The sequence below is a fragment of the Dama dama genome, chromosome 18 (assembly GCF_033118175.1).
Source record: "Dama dama isolate Ldn47 chromosome 18, ASM3311817v1, whole genome shotgun sequence".
Taxonomy (NCBI): Eukaryota; Metazoa; Chordata; class Mammalia; order Artiodactyla; family Cervidae; genus Dama; species Dama dama.
Window position 1 is genome coordinate 64,060,267 of NC_083698.1, and position 26,187 is coordinate 64,086,453.

Genomic DNA, 26,187 nt, shown 5'->3' on the forward strand with positions numbered 1-26,187 from the left:
GGCTGGCCCTTGTTTCTACGTTACCCAGCAGACAGTGAGTCAGGATCTAAGTCCTCACACCACTCCTGGCAGAGAGCATTTGCTGCTCTAACCTCTGCCCTCTCCTCTACACTCAGTCTCTCCTCCAAAAGAAAACTACAAACTGTAGCTCATAAAGTTAGATATTGAGTAAGGTAATTAATGAACTGGATTGTGCTTTTTATTCCCTTGTGGATATCAAATATAAAAACTGGACATGAAGGAAGTGAAGTTTTGATTACTTTTTAACTGCATCAAATCCTGTGTTATAAAGTGTGTTCATAAAAGGGAAAAAAAGACAGTGGCTTTTTGCCATTCTGCTAAGACAAGTAAGGTCTTGCTTGCTTGACATTTCTGTGTAGAGAGAAAAGGGTGTTTGGCATTGCATGTGGTGAAAGGGGGTGGAGGGAAAGAATGGGATGGATCCTGATGTTGGCAGGCTTAAGGGATACAGTTTGCTCTAGACAGGTAAGCATATTGACAAAGGTTTGTAGACAGGTAAGCGTATTGACAAATGTTTGATTTCATATTTAAGTTGCTTTCTTACTTTAATTGGGACCTTCTTTTCCACGGAAGAAAGGATTCATAGCATGGAAATAAAAGAAGCCTGGAAGAGAAATATATCCCTTCCTAAAGAAAATACTGTGATGTATCTTTCTGAAAAAGTATAGTAATGAAGTTTACAGTTCTTAGTAACTTCTAATTTTTCTCTGCTCTTAAAAGGAAAACATACTCCTTTAACTATAAAAATTCAGATAATGATAGTATGATGACCTTTGGTTGAGTGCTTATTATTTGTCTATATGCTACGTGGTACGAGCTTAATATGCATCTGTGGATTGAATGCCATGGGATATTTTATATGCATTGTTTCTCTGAATTCTCACAGCAAGTTTAGTTTTCTTAAGATGACTAACCATTCCAGATTTCAGCATTAGCACTAAAGGTTCTATGCTCCTAATAACTTCTCAGTCCTGGCTAAACTGAGACAACTGGTCGCCTTAATTCCTATCTCCATTTTACAGATGGGAAAATAGGGATAGTTAAGTCATTGTGCCCAAGTCACAGAGCTAGGCTCAAACCTAGATCTGCTGACTCATGATTCCATGACCTTAAGTTTTTATTGTTGTTCTTAATAGTGACATTGGTTTGGCACATGCTATTAATGTGTCATAATGAAAAGTGGAAATCCTAAATCATGATTTTGTTTCAAATGATTAAGTTAGATGGTGCACCTGGAAAGCACCTTGGAACTGTAGGTAGCACCAAAATTATGTATTGACTACTCTAGAAATAATGCCACTGCTGTGGCTACATTTAGGTCAGCTAAAGCACCTTTTCGCCCCAATAATCATTTGCTACAGTGGAACTTACAGTGGTGAATGTGAAGGTGTCTTCCCAGAGTGTTGTGGGATCAACACTGAGCCTTGATCTTGGCTTTTTTTCTTTTATTGAAAGTGACTTGCCTCACTCTTTTATTATGAGGTGGCTGCTAGCAAGTTTTGGCTTATTTTTTTATTCTTATTCCCAAGTACCTTTTCTTTTTAGTATACATTTTATTTCAATGCCTATTTATTTAATTTATACTCAGTTAATGTCTGAAAGTGAAAAGGTAAGCATTTGTAAATGTGGAATGGAATAAAAGTAATAAAAGAACTTTAATGTAAGTCAGAAACAAACAAGATGATCTTGAGTGTCTCCATTAATCTGTAGTAGAAAAGAAGGACTAGAAATCTGTCCTCTTTAAAATAAATAAATAAAATTCTAAAAAAAAATAATTCTCTGTATAACTTGAGCTTACTGAATCCTTAATTTTAAGGTATTTATTAGAATAAATTCCTTTAAAGTGAAAAAAAAAAAAAAATGATGAACTGCTGATGAGAAATGGCAGAAGGACTTTGTAGCCGTGGATGAAATCTTAAATTTTGATTTTTGGAACCAAGTGGGGGAAGGTAGGTAAGACTTAAATCAAGACACCCAAGCTCCAGCCTGACACTGTCACTCACAAGCTGTATGGCCTGAAGTCAGGCACCAAAACCTCCTCTGTGAATCGGAGGAAGAGAGGGAAACTCATCTGGATGAACTCTCCGGTTCTCATGCTCTACTGCATGAAGTGGTGAGGGTGGTGTTAGCCACTTGCCTCATGGTGATGTCAGGAAGATGTGCTCTAAAGTCAGGGTTGGCCAACTCTGCCTCTCTGCCTGTTTTTCTAAGGCACACAAGCCAAATTTGGTTTTTGTATCTTTTAATGTTTGAAAAAAATATGATTTTGTTTCAGATAACAGTTGTATGGAGTTCTAATTTCAGTGTCCATAAATAAAGTTTTATTGGCATACAGCCACAGTCATCCAAAAAAAAAAGAAAGAAATCTGTCCTCTTTTATCTGCCTCCCAACCTGCTTTGGCCGTGTGCCTCTTGGTTGATAACATCACTTCTTGCAAAGCTGCATGTTTCAGAAGCCTGGAATGGGAAGGATGTGCATGTGTTAGGGAGCGGGGTAGGGGTGGGGGCGGCGTTTTCACTTAACTTTATTCCTGATTAATCACTAACTTTTCAGATTCAACCCCAACATCCCTCTTCTCTCCCCTTCTTACCACCTCTCCTTTACATCATTTCTCATCTGAACAGTTAGTCTCCTAACTTGCCTCCTTGCCCCAGTATCATTTCCTTCAAACCAGCCCCCTCAGTGGCTATGAAGTCATCTTCCTTTAATGCAGATCTGAGCATATCACTAGTCTGCTTAAAACTCTTAAGGATATCCCCAGAATAGGCAACAAAAACATAGAAACCAAAAGTAGGTTAGTGATTGTCAGAGGCTGGCAGGGAGACAGGAATGGAAACTGATTGCTAATGGGTACAGGTTTCCTTTGCAGTGATGAAAATATTCTGCAACTGGATAGTGGTGATGGTTGCTCAACACTGTGAATATATTAAACGCTACTGAATTGTTCACAGTAAAATGGTTAGAATGATAATTTTATGTTATGTGTATTTTAACACACACACACAAATTCTGTATGAAGAGGTCAGTGGATCCCAGCAGCATGTCATATGGGGTTTACCTGTTCAACTGTTCCTTCCGCTTTCCTTCTAATTCTTCATAACTGGAACTCCTTTCAGATTATTGCATGTGCAGTACAGTTTCATGCCCCCTGCTTTTGAACTCAAGTTTCCTGTCTTTACTGCATCTCTTTCCCCCTCCCCACCCACCATTGTCTGTCCAGTGATCTGCTCCTCCTTGACCCCCCTTGAAGTCTCCCATGACACATATGTGTCAACACATCCATTGTGAATTGCCCCTTATATTTCATAAGGCACAACTGAGAAATCTTTATTGCCAGGTCCATGTTTCTAGTTCCATGCAGAATCATATTCTTTTCTAAAACATAAAGTGGAATGAAGCTTTAAAGTGTTTTGTATAACCCTTTTAAAATTCATGACATCTGGAACACATGAGTTTAGCAGTTTCAGTTCTAATGTGAAAGTACCCAAAATATCCAGTTTCTGGTGATGAGACCATTTCTATCCAGGAAGCCTCAAGATTAGTCTTGTCACATTTAAATATATAATCATGGCCCTGTCACATTTTTTTACACACCTCTAAAAACTCTGGAGTGGTTTGTGTCCTTGATTTGTGAGTGGTGAGTGGCTTGGCTATTACAACAGAGTGATTGACTTTTTCAGCACTCATAAATTCATTTTTGAGGTTAACTTCAGGAAAATGCTACATGGGAATCTGCTAGAGAACACACTTTGAGAATTTTGTGGCATGTGAAAAAGACTTTGTTCTTAAATGAGCTTTTCTTTCCAATCTTAATGACACCATTTATGATGTCATTTGGTCATTACATATGGCAGCTCAGAATTGGATCAAGGATCAGGCAAGTCATTGAGAATAAGATTTGTAACACCTAACCCCTGTCATCTCTTCTTCGCCACTTGATTATCATGGCTGTAGAAGGGGTGTGTGTGTGTGTGTGTGTGTGTGTAAACACCAGGAGAGCAGATGATTAGAAAAAAATACACTAAGGTGAGGTCATTAGTAGATGTTAAACAGATTTTTGTGTTTTCCCTTGACGTAAAAACAGAACAACCTGTCACAAAATAGGAAGTTCTCTTAAATAGAGGTCCTCAAAGAGTAGTCTTTGGACCAACAGCACCAGCATTATTTTGCAATTGTTAGAAGTGCAAATTCTTAGACCCTGGCTGGGACCTTCAGAACTGGGAGGTCTATGGGTGAGAACCTAGCAATTTACTTTAACAAGCTTGGGTATTTTTAATTCCCCTTTAGGTTTGAGAATGACTGTTTTAAACAACTCCCTTAAACCAAGATTTTTATGCTAATGTAGGAACACGATGTTCTAGGTTAGTTATGTTGGTTACATGAATTTTGATCTTACATTTTGAAGAGATAATTATTGGAAGAATAATTACAACAGCTAATATTTCTCAAGAACCATCCCAGGCCAGGCACTGTCTGTGTTCCATGGATATCATTCCTTTAATTCCTTTTACAACTATCCCAGGACATAATATTTCATTCTCTATTGTACCGTTAAGAAAACTGAAACACAGAGACGTTAGCTGCTTGCCCAAGGTCACACAGTCTGCTGTGCCTCTGGTCACGCTCCTGTGCCCCGACTCCCAAGCCCAGGCCGTGAAGCACTGTGCTAGCCCTCCATGAGCAGTAGCCCTGGACGGGGAGGGAGGCAGGATGACCTTTAGCTCTGGAGTATTCAGTTCTTACTGTTCTGGACGATTGCTGCCAAACTCATTTCCAGCTGAAGCAGCTGGGTTTTGTCATAAACACGACTTCATTAAGTGTCCTCAGCTGAGCTGAAGTTGCATGAAAGTTGCTCATCTGATTCCTGCCAAGGCTGGAGGACTGGATGGGAAGACACAGGAGGAGAATTCTAGCCTGGGGTGGTGGGGGGCAGCAGAAGTCTTCCTGCAAGGTCACGTGCATGGGCTCCTGTCACAGATGTGTTCACTTTCGGTCTGTGACAAAGAGGGGGACATGCTGGATTTCCAAATGCAAGCTGAAACACAAATGTAGATGGGCGTTGCTGTCATAGCAGCAAGGCACAGCTGATTGCTGGGGGAGGGTAGCATGAAGCAGATGTCTCCAAAGGCCAATGAGGGGTAAGTCCGATCTCATAGTCCTTAACTATCTCAAAAGTTAGGTGGAGAGGTGGGTGAAACATTCTGTGACCAAGCCATAAAGTTCCCTTCACAGTAAGAAATTATTGTGAAAGTACTGGAATTTGATTTAAAACACTAGTGTTTATGTCAGAAGCCAGGGTTCTAGCTACTTCCCCTACTTAACAATTGTATGACCTGGTGGTTGTTGTTGAGTCACTCACTAAGTCATGTCCGACTCTACGACTCCATGGACTGTAGCCTGCCAGGCTCCTCTGTCCATGGGATTCTCCAGGCAAAAATACTGGAGTGGGTTGCCATTTCCTTCTCCAGGGGATCTTCCCAACCCAGGGATCAAACCCGCATCTCCTGCATTGCAGGCAGATTCTTTACTGTCTGAGCACCAGAGAATCCCATTGTATGTCAATTTTACACAAAATTTGGGGAGAAGTATACTGACATCCCCATCTTACTCTGAAATGTGTCAAAAAGATAAGATGGGTTAATAGATGGGCAGTGAGATGCAGCTATAAGAAAATGAGTAAAGTGTTAATAAGACTATCTAAATGGTGTGTATATGAAATTCTTTCAAATCTGCTATATGTTTGAAAATGTTTCATAATAAAATCTTGGAAAAAATTGAATGTTCTAACTTTTTGCTGCTCAAAATTTTTAGGCCTTTAAAAATTTCAGATGTCAAGGAGTTCTCTTTTGTTGTTGTTTTAATTTTTTTGAGACTCAAAATATCTCCTTTATTACTGGTAAAGACTAAGGTAGAAGGTGTAGTTAAGGTAGAAGGTATAACTTAGTGTGAAGGCCAATGGACCACCAGCTCACTGAACAGCAGAATTAGGTACATTTCCCTACCTAGTTGCAACCAGAGCTGGTCTGGGGTAGGTCTCCCAACTTCAGGGCCCTAACAAGGTAAGAATTATAATACAGCATGGAGAAGCAAACAGCTCCCTCCTAAGAAGAAAGAGACAAGGAAGAATTTTCCAGTTTCATACACATGAAATATGGATGCAATTTGGTATAAAATCAAATAACTACACAATTTAAAAACTTTCTTACCTTAAGGTACCTATTATTAATGCTATCAAAAGCAGACAATCAGCATATCCAAAAGCATGAACTGATACACTATGTTCTTTATTTAATGTAAGCTTTAAGAACATTTTAATCCAAATTAAAAGTTTCCATGTATTTAGAATATCCAGTTTTCTAAATTTCAGTTTTTCTTCTGTTTTTCTTCTTTAAGGTAATTGTTCGAGGTGGAGGCCACATTTTGCCCTATGACCAGCCTCTGCGAGCTTTTGACATGATTAATCGATTCATTTTTGGAAGAGGATGGGATCCTTATTGATGGATAAGCTGCTTTCCTAAAGGAGACCATCATGGCTTTTAATCTTTGAAAAGAAAGTTTTCAAGACAGAAAATGTTACATAAATAAGAAAATTATCTTTTTAAAACTGCAAAATTTTCCTCATCAATAAAAATTATCCTTAAAACAAATGAGGTTCTGTTTGGGGGGAGAGATGGTTCATTACAAAATTAACTGTAAGAAAATGTTGTGCATGAGTGAGAATTACATCATTTATCTTAACGGGTACAAAGAATGGATTCTGAGACACCAATTCAGATAGAAATGGATAAATAAATGGGATGTTGGGGCCTTGAATAAGAATTTTAAATTCCTTCTTTAATGATGTGAAAAGTGCAATAAATGAATAGAGTTGTAACTATCTTGTTCTGTAAATAACAGAAAAGTTTATCATACCATGTATCTGAAGATATTGCATAAACATTAGATAAGGACATCTGAATTATCATTCCAAATATAAGATGTACTTATAGTGGTGAGGAAGAGACTTCAGAATGTAGAAAGTCTTAGCAAGAAAGGTGGTGTGCAATTCTTTGAACTAAAAATCTTATATGTAAAAGAAATAATGTATCTGTATCTACTTATTGATGATAAGCAAAGAACCTTATTCAGAGAACATACTAAATCTTTGCCTATTCTTTCTTTGTTCTCTTTTTTTTTTTTTTTTAAGTTCATAGGTTCATTTTAAGTACGCACATTTATCAAACAGCCTGCAGGCCATATTAGTTATGAGCTGTTTTTACTTTGAGTTTTAAATTCTGTTCTTCTTTAGCTAAATAAGGAATAACCTAATTTTGTATAATTGTTGGAATATATAAAAAAAAAGAGATCCTCTTGCATCAAAATACATTTATAAATATGCATATGTTAGTAACTTTCCAACTAAAATACTACCATCTCGGCACATCTTTCCTATTTATACGTTTATACATCACATGCTCACATCTCTAATTCCACAGCACATCTGCCTTTTTCCACATCATTTCCCCCTCATATTACCCATCTATGAATTGGCTCACTGGGGAACTTAAATTTTAAAAAGTCAAAGTCTGTTCTAGCTGCAAATATTTTATTGAGTTCTTTTAATATCTCATTTCATTCAGAATTGAGATTTTCCTTTTTTAAATACATATGTTGTTCATTGTGCCCACATACAATAAGACCTCAAATGGAACATTCTCATCAAAAGCAAATTTTTATTATTGCAGAGAATAATCTGGAGGAAGTGTGCACAAAGTTTTGCATATAGCGCCACCAGCAAGTTAAAATTGTTGCATTTGGTCCCAATAACATGTGATGGAAAGGGCACCAACTGGGTATGAGAGACCTAGAATCTCACCCCAGGTGTGTCACACACGCAATGGATGTTTTTGGATAAGTTATCTCACTATACTAGCCTCCCAAAGTCTCAAAGAAAGTAGCCAGGAGAGATTTCCGAGGTTCCTCCCAGCTCAGGTGTCATCATCAAAGTGACTATTTCACCAAGGAAGCCTCATTATTAGTGGGTTCCATATTTGCATCACCTACTAATTAAAATTGATCTGTAATCCTCAAATCAATACTTGCTCACTTTGTGGTCATGCATGAGTATGTGCAGAGTGATGAAAAATTTGAGTTACCCAATCTGCACATTCTCAGCTGAGGGCAAATGAGGCAACGCTGCCTTCTTGTTTCAGCTCTCCTAATGTAAACACATGTCCTTTTGGCAGTCTATTCACTGCCACATTTTCTGCATCTTTGTGCTTTTTGTTGGTGATTTCGCTGTTTAAAAGGGCTCCCACGCATAGTGCTGAAGTGCCGTCTCGTGTTCTTGAGCACAAGAAGGCTCTGATGTGCCTTATGGAGAAAAGTGTGAGTTAGATTTTGTTTAGGCATGTGTTGTATGCTGTTGGCCATGAATTTAATATTATTGAATATTACTAGATCAGAATCTAGTAAGAACCAAATCCTGCATTTCCCTGGCGGAGGTGTTTGAGAACTAATTCGGTGTTTAGGGAGATGTTATAGAAAATACCTACAGTGAACAGAGAGAATGGACCGTTTTTATGGAAAACTTAGAGTAGGGATCAACACAAAATCATTGCTTAATAAATGGAAGTGGCCAGACATTGTCGTTTTGACCATCTACCTGCCTCAGGCACTGGGCCAGTGGGGACTGCTGAGGACAACTTGCCAGACCTTCCCAAAGCAACCCTAGTGAAGTCCCTTGAGGATTCAGTGCTGTGGAGACTGAGTCTGGGAGGTATTTTCATTAAAAGAAGGGAGGACTTCCCTGGTGGTCCAGTGGTTAGGAATCCGCGCTTCCATTGCAGCGGGTACAGGTTCCATCTTTAGTCCAGGAACTAAGATCCCACATGCCATGTGGTGTGGCAAAAAAGAAAGAAGGAAGACAGGGCTAGTTCACAGATTAAAGAACAAAATAAAGCTTTTTGAATTTAATAGGAGAGTCCTTTGTGGAGAGAATCTCCAAGTGGGGTACGCATCCTCCGTGGGATACATCAATTCATTAAGGTGCCCTCCCCTAGTCCAGACAAGAGACAGGCAGAGGGTCTCACATGACTGCAGGCCACTTACACAAAGAGAGGGCGTTGCAGCGAGGATAAGTGAGGCATCTTCTCACACTTCTGGGTCCAGCATACTGCCAGGGATTGCCTGTAGGATGCTAACCATGCCAACGTTTACATGCTTGTGGGATGTTATCAATGTGGTTCATTTCAGAAAAACAAAGTCTTCAAGTAGGAGGATCTTTCTAACTCTTCACCATGCGATGGGGAGTGGCCACATGCTCACAAGCTATCTCAGGGCAGTATATTTAAAGAAGCTGCAGAACTGAACCTGAGAATGGGTCTGGCATTTTTTCTTTCTTTGACAAGAAGACAAGAGTTGCAGATGAGCAAGTGGCTATTGTTAATGTGTCATCTAAGTGAAAGTCGCTCAGTTGTGTCCGACTCTTTGCGACCCCATGGACTACACAGCCCATGAAATTCTCCAGGCCAGAATACTGGAGTGGGTAGCCTTTCCCTTCTCCAGGGGATCTTCTCAACCCAGAAATCAAACCCAGGTCTCCTGCATTGCTGGCAGATTCTTTACCAGCTGAGCCAAAAGGGAAGCCCAAGAATACTGAAGTGGGTAGCTTTTCCCTTCTCCAGGGGATCTTCCAGACCAAGGAATCGAACCGAGGTCTCCTGCATTGCAGGTGGATTCTTTACCAACTGACCTATCAGGGAAGCCCCAATATGTCATCTAGCAATTTTTTTTTTTTTAAGTAAAGTATGAATAGTTTGCCCTTTCTAAGTAGAAGTGATACTTTAACACTTAGTGAGAAAGTAACTTCTTTCCAAAAGAAATTTAATCTATGGCAAGAGCATTTTGAAAACAGATGTTTGGAAATATTCCCATTTACTCTGTGTGTATTACCAAAAAAAAAAAAAAAAAAAAAACTCTTAACTCAGGAAAAATTTCAACAAATGTCTTTACATAAAAGATGGTATTGAAAAATGCATGTTGGGAGTTAATAAAACTTATCTAATGAGGTATTATTTCCATTTGGATCTACATCTCTGTAATGTGTCTTTTTCAGCTCTGATGGACTTTGAAACCAAGTATCAAAACATACTGAACATACAACCAGACAGTTGAATGTTATCTCACAAAGGGGTCACCCAAGATTTTCAGATATGACAAAGCATATTCAACACATTGATCCTATTAAAAATACTAATAGTAATATTTTAGAAAGCACAAATATTTTGTGCTAATCAAATACAATCTAAAAAACTTACTTAAATTTTCATGCTTTATCATTTTAAAGTTTCTATTTTAATTAATATTTCATAATATAAATGTTACTAGTAATTAGTAAATTAATATTTCATAATATAAATGCTACTAGTGACATGGCTATACTTTATAAATGAGTGAATAGTTACATATCCTTTGTGTGCCTTAGGAAATTTTTTAATGATAGAGGTGACAAAGCATAAAGGTTTGGAGAACACTGAGAGGACAGAAAAAGTCTAAATTTAACAGTGGCCTTAAACTATGCACTGATTTTGTTAAGTTAAAAAAAAAAACAAGGTACCTAGTAATATAGTATGTTTCATTTACAAGAGAGGGAGAAAGAAGGGAGAAAGGAAGAAAGGGAAATAAAATCAAGCAAACAAACATGGGAGGGAGGGAGAGAGATACACATACAGAGGTTTCGAAAGGAATAGAGCACCTTTGGCTTCCCTCAGTGCCGTCAAGAACCCACCTGCCAATGCAGGAGATGCGGGTTCGATCCCTGGGTCGTGAAGATCCCCTGGAGAAGGACATGGCTACCCACTTCCGTATTCTTGCCTGGGAAGTCCCATGGACAGAGGAACCTGGCGGGCTACAGTCCGTGGGGTCAAAGAGTCGGACACGACTTAGTGACTAAACAACAACAATGGGAAAGATAAATAAGAAACCAATAACAGTAGGCAAGGAAGGACTATGTGTTGCTGGGCATGGGTGGGAGGGAGATGATTTTTTTAAGTATATTTTGAGTTTTATACCATTTTGTGCTTATGTTACTTATGTAAATATTAAAAATCTGGACCCAGGAATCTCAGAGAAATAACTTCTTTCTGTGTTAGCAGAACCCAGAGGATAGGCCCTGTGGACTAAACCTGCTCAGCAGAAGGCCAGAGGGAGTGTTTGGGTTCCCTGGGCAGCCTGACAGTAGAGAGGAAATGGTGCCAAAAATTCAAGAAAAGGAGGGGGCTCGAGGAGGTAAAAAAGGGAGACTTTGGCCATATGTTGACTGAGATCAGAGAAATTCAGAAGTCTGCAGAATCTGGAACGGGAAGCAATGTTAGCCCCGCCCTCCCCACTCCCACGACACAGACAGTATGGGAGGTTTGCTTAGTGATAGTTGCATTGTGCTGGTGGGTTGGGGTGGGGAGTGACTTGATTTGATCTTTGAGTTGCAATCATAAAGAGGAAGAAAAGCACTTCTGTTGAAAAGGCGTCTATTGGGAGGCCCATAAGTAGGTCTGGAAGACCTGGCCTCAACCTCTGACATTGTTACCACATGGCGAAATAGGGCTTCCTTGGAGGTTCATTTCAGCTGTAGATAACCAATTCTCCGAAATCAGAAGTAACACTAACAGCTACCCTTTTTAAGCCTCTAACATGTACTGGATGTTCACCAAGACATCACCAGGTAGATGGTTTTCCCATTTCACAGAGGAGGTCATGGAACTTCATTGTTACAAAGAGACTTGCCTGAGTTCTACATCCAGTGGCAGAGCCGATCCAGATTCAAACTCAGATGTCTCTCCTTAAACTCCATCCTCTCTCCATGAAGAAGGCATCCTGCCTCCTGATCTTGAAGTTCTTTCTCATCTGATGACATTGATGGGTAAGTATCAGGTGACCCCACTGGGGGTTAGGGTATCTACTAGCATTAAAAATGTGCTTCATTTGAAATATTACATACACCAGTTATTGGAAACTAGATGCAGTATCTGCTCCACCCAAGAGGAACTAGTTTAAATTTGAATCCTGCTTCTCTGGAAAGTATTAAGAGCTTTCATATAATTACTTGTTTGTGTGAAGTTCTTCAGCCATCTTTCCTCATGCTACACAAAACATGGTAGACAAGGCCAGAAACCAAAGACAGACACTGAGACAGACTGCTTGACTTGAGCCTTGATTTGTTTTGGAAAATTTCTGGCATTCCCTTTCTTTCTTCTTGTGAACTTGGACAAGACCCTTCCTCTTACAGCTGATGATATATGGGCCACGGCTGTGTCGATCTTTATGCCATGTAAGCTCCCGGTTCTAAGCTCAGAAACCATTTCATTCTTCATGCTGAACCCTTTCAGGGTCACTCTCTCGTCCACGGGACTAGCTGCAAAGATGAGTGATGGGGGCCCATTCAACTCCATCATCACACAGGAAGTTTGTATCCTGGGATGAAATACAGCTACCAGTGCAGATGTGTTTACTTTTCTTGCATACGGTAATGGTTATTGCTATTGTAATTCAGGAGATTTAAAAAACATCCAGAGAACAAACCTGAGAGTGATTGATTCCGTTGCCCCAAGGCACGGAGTCAGGAATTGAAAGCAGTCCGCTGTGATTTATATCATCTCAACCCCAAGGAAAGACATCTGTTCGATCATTTTAAAGGGATTTTTGGCAACTTCAGGAGTGTGACGTGGGCTGTCTGCATTCCCCTGGGACTCTGAAGTTGAGTAGAAGAGGCCAGGCCTCTGGTTGCTGTTCAAAGATTTAACAGGAAAATTCATTGCATCCAGCCAGATCTTCTGTGTCAACGTTACTCTTTGTCTTAAATCTTTAATTTGAAAACTGTTCATTGTAAAAGTTAAGTAAAAAACATCCCTTCCCCAACCCCACACTGTACCAGTAGTGACCACTGATAATGCATCCCAGGCTAAGGGAGGGTGGGCTACCTTGAACTTAGTATCACCAAGACAGCACCCAATGGAGGAAGATAACTACCTCCACACTTCAAGAAAAACAAAACAAGGTGTTGTTACTAGAAGAAAGGAAGCTTGAATGCCAGGCAGTCAAGAACCAAAAATTGTCTGCCATATACAGAAGTCAAGCTCAACAGAAAGAGTAAAGCCAGCCCCAACATTTTGACATGCAGTAAGAATGTATGCATGCTAAGCTGCTTCAGTCATGTCTGATTCCTTGCCACTCTATGGACCATAGCCTGACAGGCTCCTCTGTCCATGGGATTCTTCAGGCAAGTGCAGTAGGGATACACATTGGTAATTTTCCTAATTTCCCAATGAATATTTATAATCAAAACTCACATATATCTTATAATTTTTGCTGATACTTAAAATTTTTCTTACATGACTCCAAGGGGAGAAAAGAAGTTAGTGGCCGACAGAATTGAGGAGGTGGGGAGGGAAGCATTGTGTGAAAGGTGAAAGTTGCTCAGTTGTGTCTGACTCTACAGTGCATAGAATTCTCCAGGTCAGAATACTGGAGTGGGTAGCCTTTCCCTTCTCCAGGGGATCTTCCCAATCCAGGGATCGAACCCAGGTTTCCCATGTTGCAGGTGGATTCTTTGCCAGCTGAGCCACAGGGGAAGCTGAAGAATACTGGAGTGGGTAGCCTATCCCTTCTCCGGCGGATCTTTCTGACCCAGCGTGAAGAGAACAGGAAAATCCAGACACTCAGCTCCACATTATGAATAGTTCACCGGGATCCCTGAGCCCCTTACAGCTGCCATGGTGGATGCACTAGGGTGTGTCATACTAAACCTCCTGGTGACAGGACCTCTTCTGGATGACAAAGATACAGAGACAATTTCGGCCCACTCCCCTGCCCCTGAGACCCTGTAAATGGGGGAGAGGAGCATGGAAAAGGTGGGTGACCATTGCACAATTAACCACAGTCCCAGATTGCTAAGTGCTTTGGTAGAGGAAGGTAGAAAGTGCTCTGAGAGCAGAGAACAGGAAGTGATGAACAGGGAGTGAAGAATTATTCCTGGGGAAGAGGATGTTTCCAAACCGAGGGACAGAAGGAAGGCTGGAGGTCCAGAAGTCAGGAATGTCACTGACCTGGCTTAAAGCATGAGTGTAAGTGTGCCGGGGAAACGAGAGACTCTGAGCACTCCCTGCCTTCTCTCCTCTTGTTTTTATTCTCTCACCTGTTAGTACAATTATTTTGTTGCAAAATCTGAATTCTCAAAGGATCGTTCTAATTTTCTGTAATGGAAATAGTAGAAGGGCTGAGTCCTGTATCCAACTGATTTGAGCAAACCCCTAACAACCTGGTTTTCGCTCCTCCACCTTGTCTAGAGTGAGGGAAAGATCTAGAAGGCTGTCTCCCCGTAAGTCCATCCATCAAGTGGCTTTGGTGACAGATGAAATAACATTTATTAGAATCCCCACATGCAATTCAGTAACATATTGGGACAGGCTGTCTTATACCAATTTCCCATCTCCTCTGGGAAGAGAAACATCCTGTAAGGAGGTCATCTTGAGATGGTCCCACAGTGTGACTCACTAGAGGGAAATGCCAAAAGCTTTGGGGCAAAAATAAACAAAAGTGAAAAAATATGTCCATTCTATTAAAAAAAAAACAGCCGGGAATGGTGCTGCAGTGGCAAATCGAAGCTGATCTTGGGTAGAATGGAGGGTGTAGTGGAAAGGGATTTTGTCTGGTAAATTAGATATTGGGTAGCTTGTTGAGGGTTCAATTTCACCAGCATATACTTTTCTGGGTAGGGCTATGAAGGACAGAGGGAAAGAAATCTCTAATAAGACATGGCTCCCTCAAATGAGCTCCTTCTGCCCCTGAAAAATCTTAACATTCATTAGCCTAGAGCCTAAGAAGTTCTAAGAGTCTTTAAGAGTTCTAGTTCTAAGGTCTTCAAGAGTTGTAGTTTCTTATGCATTGAGAAATGTAATTCTCTTTTGGCCTCTTAAGTAAATAAATCAAACTCTACGTAGCTTTGCCTCTACATCATATTCTTCCCTTGTTGGGTGGTCAGAGAGTTAAAAAGATGTACCAGTCTGGGAAGCATGTGATTTTCAGCCCCAATTCCAAATTTTCTGGGATTTTCAACTCTTTAGTGAAACTTTTTTTTTGGTCCCTGGGCTTGAATACAGTCAATAGTCACATATATGAGTTGACAGTCACATATTTAATTTGAAACATTAAAAGGACAAGAAAAAATTTCAATAAGCTGGAGATACTATGAACTGGAATTGGGTGATTTACAAACACTAGGGCCAATAATTCCCATGGACTTTGTCTTTTGGTGAAGACAATACTGGTAAGACTAAGACTGCAGACAGCTTCCTATTACTATTCCTTACTTCTTACTCCACACAAATCCCTAAATTCTCAATAGAGGTACCATCAGATTAAAAAAAAAAAAGAAAAAAAAAAAAAAGACCAGATTTAGAGAGATAGGGGTAGCATGCTTAGAAAAGACCACAAAAGGCGGTCAATAGAGATGGGTCCTGAACCACCAGAGGGCAGCATGTGGTGGCTACCCCAGGGAGTGAAATGGATTTCAGGGTCCCCCATTCTCCCCTGCTCCCCATGTAGATGTAACAGCTGCCTGGAAACCCCAAGTACTGCTGGTCTTCATGATGAGCTCTTTCTTCCCTTCTGCCCCACACCATCAGTATAGGAAAAAACTTGGCCTTAGGACTGGAGGGCAGGTGATGATGGGCTACCCTGGGGACAGACATACAACACGGGGAAAGTAGCACAGAGTTGGAAATGTGGGCAATGGATAGTAGCTACTTTTCCATGTTTATGATGTTGAGGGATTCTGGCATCTTATGAAGTCCCCCCCAAAACAAATTTCCAATGAATGGCATAACAATAGTTTAGCAGAGAGAGTAACTCATTAGAAAAGACCCTGACGGTGGGAAAGATTAAGGGCAGGAATAGAAGGGGACAACAGAGGACAAGATGGTTGGATGGCGTCACTGACTCAATGGACATGAGTTTGAGCAAACTCCAGGAGATGGTGAAGGACAGGGAAGCCTGGCATGCTGCAGTCCATGGGGTCGCAAACAATCAGGACACAACTTAGTGAATGAAAGACAACAACCATGCCTTAAACAAGATATACAATGTGAAAGCTATTTCTTCTCACATCTGCCTGGATAGATTTCATAAAACTACCATAAAAGGATTCTGTATTTACTGGAGAGAAAATTTGATGCTGCATGGGTCTGCCCTACAGGAATTGACTGTATATTCACCAGAGCCTCTGTTACAAACTGTTCCCATGATCAAACTCCAAATGACACACGGGCTGTTTCCCTTATTCTCAGCAAGTGGCCTTGCCTCCTAATCTACTGAGATGATCAAAAGATCTGATACTGGATCGCTTAATTTTGCTCCTTCACCCCAAAACACTGCTGCAGCATTATTACCCATATTCTCTTCCTACCTTGGGAAAGTCATGACCTCTCTTCCGAGTCCCTCGTCCACAGCTCCAACTGTCCTGATGGAAGCTCAGACTGGTCCTCTTTTCCTCCAAATGAGAAGCTCCTCTTGGTTTTCTTTGCCTGCTGAGCACACCCCCATTCTTGTAATCACCATCCTTCTCTTGCCTTTCTCTTCTATTCAGCTGTTAATACTGCTGCTTGGCTGATTCAGTTGTCTGACTCTGTGCAACGCTATGGCCTGCAGCCTGCCAGGCTCCTCTGGCCGTGGGATTCTCTAGGCAAGGGTACTCGAGTGGGTTGCCATGCCCTCCTCCAAGGGATCTTCCCGACCCAGGGATTGAAACCGGGTCTCCTGCATTGCAGGCAGATTCTTTACCGCTGAGCCACCAGGGAAGCCCCTCTCCTATTCAACCAGTGGTTAAATCCTGTTTACTCTACTTCAGCGCTATCTTTTGCATCTCCATGCTCTTTTTCCTTTCTGTTTCTAAACTACTTCTCAGTCTGCTAAGCGATCTCTCTGCTTTTAGCCTTCCATCACCAGTTCCAGCTATTAATCCATCCTAGACGGTATTGCTATTTCATTTCCTAATGCACAACTCTAATCTATCTACTGATCCAATGGCTGCCAAATACTGTCAAGTTAATATCAAAACAACCTGACTTTCAAGCCTTGTCACAAGCTGATCCACCTATTTTGGGGAGGGGGATCTTTTCCCACTGCTCAGATACAACAGTCGTATCAGGCTATTTGCCCTCACATATATGCCATCTCCATTTCCTCTTTGCTCATGCCTCTCTTTTCTATCCATCACACTCTGTGAAATGAAATACTCCAAGCCTTCAAGGCTCATTCCGAAGTACGGGATGCCTTCAGCCTTCCTCCTGGCTCGGTTTCTCTCTTCCCACTCCTGCCTGAAAGGAATCACCTTCTTCCCTGCACTTTCCGCTTCACTCCTCTAACACACATTTCTGTCTTGTGTCAGAGTTGTCTGAAGTTGTTCTTGTTCGTTCCCCATTTGAGCAGGTAGCAGACTCCACATCCCTTGCTTCAGGGAGGTCAGGGGCAGAATAAGAAACAGAATGATTTCTGACTCTTTCTTTTTAAAAGCCAGAGGCCCATTGGGAGGCTAGAGTTTTAGAGAAGGTTAGTGGCTTGGAAAAACAGGAGAAAAACATCAGACTAAAAGGAAATTCTTCCAATTAGGGGTGGAAGCAACTTCTGCAGATTCTGCTTCTTGGCAGGGGCCATGGTGGGGAAAGACCCTGAGAGGAAGAGCTTTTGGACGAAGCATCTGGGGAGCTGGGGCCACGGGCAGCAACATTCTCAGTCTTGCCCAGAAGCAGCAGATAGCCACCCGGTGTGCAGGCACCGTGGTGAGAGACACAATGGGATGGGCTGCTCAGCAGAGGGCCTTTCCCAAAGCCCTTATTATTGCATAAGATTCTTGAAAACTTAAATCAACTCCTCCACACCACCCCCATCTCTGGTGATGAGGGGAATGGAGCAGAGCAAAAAATGAGATGAAATTTCCCACCAACCCAGCAGGGTAGAGGTGCAGAGTTTTTAAATTATTGTAAAAAATAGAGATACCATCTCTTTATCACCTGAATTTGTGGAGTGATATTCATCCTTGATTTGTTTCAATACACATATCACAACTTCTCCCTTGAGGAAAATTCAATTCAACAATATTTACTGAGTGCCCATTATGTGACAGGCACCCTTTTAGATGGACAGAGATATAGCAATGAACCAGCCTGAAGACCCCTCCTCCAAGGCATTACATTATGGTCGGAGGTCAGCGTTCAAGTGCACACACGCCTAGGATACCTACTGACATGAACCACACACACACACACAAAATAAATCAAAGCACTACAGGGAATCCAGTGTGGTGGGAAGTGAGGGCAGGATTACATAGGTGGTGGAAAAAGCCCTCCTGACATGCTGCCATTCGGGCTGGGTCTGAAGGAAGGGCAGGAGGGAGCCCATCCATATCCAAGCGAGTATACTACCAACACTGCAGGACCAGCCAGGAGGCCCGGTCCTGTGAAGAGAACAAAAAGCTCAGGCTCTGAACCAAGAGAGGGGCCATTGCTGTCAGAGACATGAGAGGCAGTGAAGGTGAAGGTGAAGACCTGGAATTCTCTCGGCTTTGCTCCCTCTGCAGGGTACCACACTCAGAATGTGTGCTCAGGAAGTATTTAACTGAATGAAGGGGTAGCCAAGCATCAGGCATCACTATTTAAACCACAATGAGAAGTTATAGCTAATGCATATGACACAAAAATGATCCATAAGCTCACAGCCAGATATAACCAATTTTAAAATTTAAATACTAGTCCTACTAGTCTTTTATTATTTGTAGATCCTGAGTTTTTCACATTTGAGACAACATATGTCCTGTTTTCTTCACTTAATCCTATTGCAATTTGTAATATCATCTATTAACTCACTGAAGTGACACTAATGTGCATCTCTAGCTGGTTTCAGTACCTTGGACAAAGTGGTAACAAGGCGATTGACTTCTTAAGGGCCACAAGGGGTGCTCAGAAGCCACTGAATTTTATGAGGAGGGGGATCCATGGGCAACGAAACTTATAGACAGAAAAAGCATAACAGCCTGGATATCCTGGCTCCAGGATGCCCGCTGCTAACAGAGGGAATGTCCTGGCTTCCCTACACACAGGGCATGGTCACCATTAGCAAGATGGTGCTTGTGAATTTTCCCCTGTCCTTCTGGGTTTAAGGCATTGAAACAGTTCCTAAAAGAGTCATTTTGTTCCTCTTGGGTCTCTGTTTTACTCTAGTAACTGCCCTCACCTGTTCCTAATGTTCTCTCTGGAGGAAACATTCAGCTTGATTCAGTGTCTATAACCTGTGGCATTCTGAAAGAGCCAGACCATGTTGTAACACAAGGAAATGTAGCTCAAACTCCTAAGATAATAACCAAACATTAGAAAATATAAAATGTATTTATTTTCAGTGTCCAGGATTATAAATTCTTCAACTAAGAAAATAAAACATGTGCCTAGGTTTAAAAAAAAAATCAGAAAGGACTTAATAGAAATCAAGCCTCAGCTCTCCTCTGATGCAGCTTCCTTTCCTTCTGTCTGCTTCGGGAATGGCTCTTGCTGGAAAAATTGTAAGGCCTGTGCTAGGGTATCCTCTTAGCCCCCAGAGGAATATAACGGGCATGTTCATGGCCAAAAAGGAAGACTCCATTATGTGTTTTTGGAGTAAATGCAGATTCTTACAAATGAATCAACATTGCTATAGCTTGAGGATGATTTAGGCTGGTTGCGGCAGCTACTTTTTTGCCCATGAGCAACAAATTAATTTATTCAAGACCTGCATTACTGAAAGGAAAACAAAACGGAGGCAGGACAAAATTAATGGGAAACTTAAGAAAATCACAACCACCAACAAACAACCCTCAGTTTGGCTGAGATAATTAGAGCCAGATGGAGGAGGGAGCCCAGGTAACCAGATGGTTAGGATGCATCTAAGGACAGAAACGGCTGTGCATTAGCCAGCAGAGTCCCAAACCTTCAAATCACTTGGAGTAGCAAAGAATATTTCCTTTTTTCCTCTTTCTCTTCCTTCTACTTTTCTTCCTCTTTCCCTTTTCCCTATAGCAATGGGGATGTTCCATGTTGGAGCTCTTCTAAACAAGAAGGCATAGTGAGATGGGGCTGGGTACCAAAACTAAGGTGCAGGGGTGGATGGAATAGAGCAAAGCATCTAGGACTTTAGTTATGATCATTCTCCCAAAACTCTGGATTTCAAAATAAGACTCCCATCTGAGGGATAATAAAAGGTACATTCATCTGTTCTAAGCCTGTCCTACAATTTCTGGTGGGCTGTTAGACGCTTTGAGCTTAACCAGACCTGTGCATATCCTCTGTCTAATTCTATCATGTGGCTTCTAATGCCTTCATATGTAGCCTCTGGCAACAAAGCCATTTTCCAATTGCTAATATCCTCTCCCTTCAGCACTCATCCTGCCAGAATCATTTACAGCTCTGTGTCTGAATCTCCCCAGAAAACAGACTTTTTTTCTTTGGCTAGATGGTTTCCGGAAAACAACCCTTTCCACAGGACAAATGAATATAGAAGTTCTGTTCATGACAATCAGCATAATAGTGAAGAAATTCAGGGATCTTGATGCCTCATTAAGCACAAGAAAGTTGCAGAAGTTCTTTAGGTAGTATTTTTAAATTTACGGCTCTTATCACATTTGTGACTTCACCCATTTAGTGAAGAACACTAGTTTGTTCATCTTATCAACAATCTTTTGTGTTTCAATTCACTCCAGAAAGCCTTACGAGAAACTGCACAAGCTCTACAAAGATAGGGACTTTGGTCTATTGTGTTCAACTCCGTACTCACAGCTTCTAATATGGTAGCTGGCACTTCAAAAGTATTCATTAGTACTTAATGTTTAATGAACCAAGGCATTTTCCATTGGGAAAGTGAAAGTCTGGCCATCTTTTGATTCGTGGTGTTCTGTATGAAACAGAAGTGTTTATCTATCTTAGGGTTAAGAAGGAAAATTCTGACCTATTTTCACTCTTAGGAAGCAACAAGACTCTTAAAATAGACTTCTATCTAGCTTATTTTAAATGTGCAAACTACCACTAGGTATTTAGAAAGTTGATCCTTTCTTCCATTACAAATAAAAATTCCATCTTGTATCAGAGCAGTACCCATTGTCAGCTACACGCTAAGCCCTGCCTGCGATAACAACAGATTGCTCACCTTATGTTATGCCACCAAGAAGATTCTGAACTCCAGTAGAAGGGCAACTTCACGATACATATGCTAAGATGACATTTTCTCAATTCTCTCCATCTTTGGGGAAACAAAACAAAAATAGAATTTATACATTCCCAAAATACTCCATATTGTTTTATTTTTAATCATTCTTAGCTATTTGATCTAGTGGCTGAGGATTTGAGAAAATATAAAATTTCCACCTCTGCTTTTCACTGTTAGAAAAAAATCTGATTTCATAGAATTCTAACAACTATTGGCCAAATTCCAGATGAGGCTGTGCAGTGATTAGGAACTGACTTTTAAAAATTCTCTCTTATTTATAATGAAATGATAAACTAAAATCCAGGCTGCTGTAGAATCTTTTCCAGAGAACAATAGTCTGTTCCAAACGTGCTGTCAGCTAGAGAGAAAACCAGTGGTGCTCCTAACAGGAAAAGTGGGCTGGGATGAAAGAGGCAGAACTGAATCCTATGAAATTCAGATGGAGATCTAAGAGCTTTCTGGGTTTTCTTTGAAGCTGAGCATAGGGAATATGTACCAGCAAGAGGTAAAACCATTCATGATGATGTCAGACCTGGAGCTTCCGAGAGTGCCTCACAGATTGCATGCGGAATTCCCAAGAAAAAGAAAGCACATGCATTAAGAAATCTCCATGTGCCATTGAGGATTTGGGGATGGTATTTCCATGTACCTCCTGTTTTGATAGTTTTAGAACAAATTACCATGAAATGTGGATATGATCCAGTTTTGGACTTAGCCTGTGGGTGTGGTTATCAAGAAAGTGAGGAAATCAGTGGACCATTTATCTTAGATAACAGCTGTCTCATCTATTAAATGTTCAGTAGAAACTGTTTTGTTAACTGTAGTAGAAGTGATCATAAATCATTGTTATTTGTGACTATTACTGAAATGTAAAACATTAAAATTTTTCCTTTTCATGCCTTCTCACTTTGGGGTACTGTTTGGAAATATACTTCATGCATATCTTCCCAGATTCAGCCCCATAAACAGGAAATGTGATTTACAGCATTTAAGCTTGCTTCCAGGTGGCCCTAGTGGTAAAGGACCTACCAATGCAGGAGACGTAAGAGACGTGGGTTCGATTTCTGGGTCGGGAAGATCTCCTGGAGGTGAGCAGGGCAACCCACTCCTGTATTTTTGCCCGTAGAATTCTATGGACAGAGGAGCCTGGTGGGCTATAGTCTATAGGGTCACAAAGAATCGGACACGATTGAACAACTTAGCAGGCACGCACACGAGCTTCTGAGAGCTAAATGGGCTTGGCTATTGATTTCTTACGGCATTACCTGGGTTATTGGAAATGTATTTGTTAATTTGACTGACAATGAGGTTGACAGTATAACAGTATTACCACCAAAAGCAGCTTTGATTTTTGCCTTTAATTAGAATTTTCATACCATAGCAGCTTGGATTTGTCAGGGATTCGTGCTTTAAAGGGATTATGTTGAAGATTATAAAAGTAGAACCCCTGTGAAAAGAGCCTGGATATCTGTCTTAGGAACGGCAGTCCCATACCCTATTGGCCAAGTTGCTTATAATGTTTGAGGATTCCTGTCACACTTTAAGTTGCTGTGAAAGTGTAGAGCAACTAGAAAAATCCTCCCAAGGAAAAGGCTGATTGGGAGTTGGCATGGCAACTGTAAACAGGACCCAACCTTCCCATTTTAGAAAATTCAAACAAACGTTAAAAGAGCTGGAAGGAGAATGCCAGAATGATTGGAATACCTAAAAGATGAGACGATAACAAAAGTGCTGTTTAATTAAAGAAGATACAATCAGAAAACAGTAGAAGGATGGTGTTAGCAAAGAGCCAAAGAGGCTTTCATTCTTTAGTCTAGCGGAAGCAGAATATCAGATGGCTAAGATGGGAGTGAGGCAGCCCTGTGGAGATGAGGGCATTGTGCTGAGCTGGGCAGCCTTCCAGCCCCGAGGTGGACCAAGGGGACAGGGTGCACAGGCTGAATTAGAGCACTGCCCACAAATCAATTAAAATATTTCATAATTGAGGGGAAATGGTTTCTAAGGAGCACTGCCTCCATGAAAGGGATCTGGAATAAGGCCAATAATGAAATTAACCGGACCTCGATTTGAGCCACTGCACGATGTGGCAGTGTTGGCTGTGTCATCAGCTTCAACCTCAAGAAAAAAACCTGAACCCTATGTTACAGGAAGGAATATAGGGCTTTTCCCAGACTGTAAATCAGCTGACACATTCGGATGACATTAATCATAAGGGAAGAGGCACTACTAACGTCTCTCCCATCCCACCCCCACATCATATTTACATATTCAAAAGGTGATATAAGATCAAGCCTCAAGGTGATTGAAATTTATTTGGAAGGGATAAGGCTAGGATATACATGGACAATACTTTAGACCACCTATTAAGCTTATATAACTGCTACAGGTGGACACTCTAGATTCAAGTCTAGTTTAATCCCATTTCAGCCATTTAGATCCCTGCATAAGAACTTTAGCAGGCATCATTCCAGATGGAGGAAGAGATGGCTATTGCCAAATACATGCCTTGACAATGCTTTCCTAAAATGGAAATGTCTCTACTTGCCCTTACAGATTAAAAGACAAAATTGAGAGCAACTTAAATATCCATTATCTGGGTCTTCTTATATAAATATGATGTATTCCTCTTTTTTTTCTAAATTAGAGAATGAGGAAGTTCACTTTGTTCTGATACAGAAAAATCTGTAGCATTTGGCATCCAAACAAGGAAGTAGAAAACACCATATACATTTCAAGTAGAGAAGGATGCAATGTAGGGAACTGGTTAAAAACTGCTGGAAGGGCTGAGGAGCAAAGAAAGAAGGCAGCTGTAACTTAAAGACTGGAAGCTGCCACTGCCTCTTGGCTGGGTCCTATGAGTGGATACCGGCTGCCAATGTTGCCGAAACCACCCCCAGGCTGGTGGAGTTTGTACCACAAGCAGTCAAGCCCAGTTGCATGTTCCTGCTGCTGCCAGTAGCATGAAAGAAAGTGAAAGTGAAAGTCACTCAGTCGTGTCTGACTCTTTGTGACCCCATGGACTATACAGTCCATGGAATTCTCCAGGCCAGAATACTGGAGTGGGTAGCCTTTCCCTTTTCCAGGGGGTCTTTCCAACCCAGGGATCAAACCCAGGTCTCCCACACTGCAGACAGATTCTTTACCAGCTGAGCCACCAGGGAAGCCCAAGAATACAGGAGTGGGTAGCCTATATCTTTTCCAGCGGATCTTCCTGACCCAGGAATCGAACTGGGGTCTCTTGCATTACATGGGAAATAATTAATCTCTTTCTCCTACACTGAAACCTACAATCTATGCCTTCCATTGAAAGAAGCTAACATGAAATCGGTTAAATAAGTGAGTCTGGAAAAGGGGCTGGAGATTATCTGGAAGGATGAGTTTGGACCTAACAGCCAAGAGACACAATCTGTTACATCTACTCTTTTGCTGCTCATGTTCCACTGTATCCGTTCAACATCTTACTTCTACCTAACAGAAAGCAGAGATACTGACCATATAAATGAATTCAGGCTTACTCTGTCTCCAAAAGGGGGGAACACAAAGTGAGACCACTGTATTCACCTCTGGGTGATGTCATTTCCTCTTCTATTTTAATCACCATAGCACCTTGGATTTGAGAAGGAAATGGCAACCCACTCCAGTATTCTTACCTGAAGAATTCTGTGGACAGAGGAGCCTGGTGGGCTGCTGTCCATGGGGTCACACAGAGTCGGACACAACTGAAACAACTCGGCATGCAAGCATGCATTGGAGAAGGAAATAGCAACCCACTCCAGTGCTCTTGCCTGGAGGATTCCAGGGACAGAGGACCCTCGTGGGCTGCTGTCTGTGGGATCGCACAAAGTCGGACACGACTGAAGTGACTTAGCAGCGGCAGTACCTTGGATATTCTGTAACCTAAAGACTAAACTGTAAACTTAACCACCAATGACACTCAGAGTTAACACTTAACAAAGCAAAAAGTACACAGAGCTGCTGTAGTTCTTGTTTTAGTAACTGGTTACAAAAATAATTGAATGATAATGGTAAGAGTTGAATCATAACTGTTAATGAGCTTCTTCCATTGTCTAGCCCATGTTCCATCTGCCTTAAATTGACACCTCTGTTGTGTGGGGTTCCTTCCTGGCAAGATAATTTAAACCTTTCTTTCTATAGGGTCTGAGTTTTTAGTAGTCTTGCAGGTTGCAATACTATTCCAATAATTGTTTTTCCATAATGGAAAGAGTTCAGTGTAGTAACTGACTGGGGGGCTGACTGGTCCCCCTGGGGAATGATGTCACTTAGGGCCTCCGCTGTCCAGCAGGTTAGGCACCCCGCAGTGACAGTAGCCAGAGCAGCCTTGGCAAGGGGAAGTCCATATTGTTGAGCCTGTGCACGACTTCCATTCCTGCCACAATGGCCACATTTTACATGGGCCTACTGACCACACCTCAGGGTGGCTGGGAAAGGGGCTGACTGGTCCACAGAATGGGTATCCTGTCCAACTGGTTACTGAGAGCCTCATGGAATGTGTCCTATGGTGAGCATTCACATATGATGTCACCCATATAGAGAGATTCACCTGCAAACCTCTTCCTAGACTCCTGTGCCACCAATATACCAACCAAACCACTAGTCACCCGTGAATTGGTGTACAGCCCTCTCTCTGGCCATCTCTCCATCCAAAGTGGACAACTGCTTTACCCCACTCCTGCTCCCGACTGTAATGTCTCTGCAGTCCACATCCTTCTGGTGCCTTCAAATTGTAAGAGGCCATCTGTGAACCTGATCCAAACAGTTTCTTCCTCCGTCATCTGTCAATCCCAAAAGGACAAGAGGAGGGTGCTCCGGGAGTAGGAACTCACTTGTATGTTCAGGACCTGCTCGGCTCCAGTCTGGCTATTTACACTGGATGAGGATTGCTGCTG

At 41.5% G+C, this 26,187-nt stretch overlaps 1 protein-coding gene and 1 long non-coding RNA gene across 2 annotated transcripts in view; one reads left to right on the forward strand and one right to left on the reverse strand.

Moving 5' to 3' along the window:
• Positions 1 to 6,747, forward strand: part of CPVL (carboxypeptidase vitellogenic like) — a 105,164-nt gene extending 98,417 nt beyond the window's left edge. Inside the window, 1 exon segment of the mRNA XM_061165456.1 lies at positions 6,416 to 6,747. Within this exon segment, the coding sequence (XP_061021439.1) occupies positions 6,416 to 6,520 (105 nt within the window). The 3' untranslated portion in view covers positions 6,521 to 6,747.
• Positions 1 to 26,187, reverse strand: part of LOC133072328 (uncharacterized) — a 39,590-nt gene that overhangs the window by 5,373 nt on the left and 8,030 nt on the right. Inside the window, exon 2 of the long non-coding RNA XR_009696690.1 lies at positions 21,221 to 21,313. This is a non-coding gene — a long non-coding RNA (uncharacterized LOC133072328). The remainder of the gene's footprint in view (positions 1 to 21,220; positions 21,314 to 26,187) is intronic.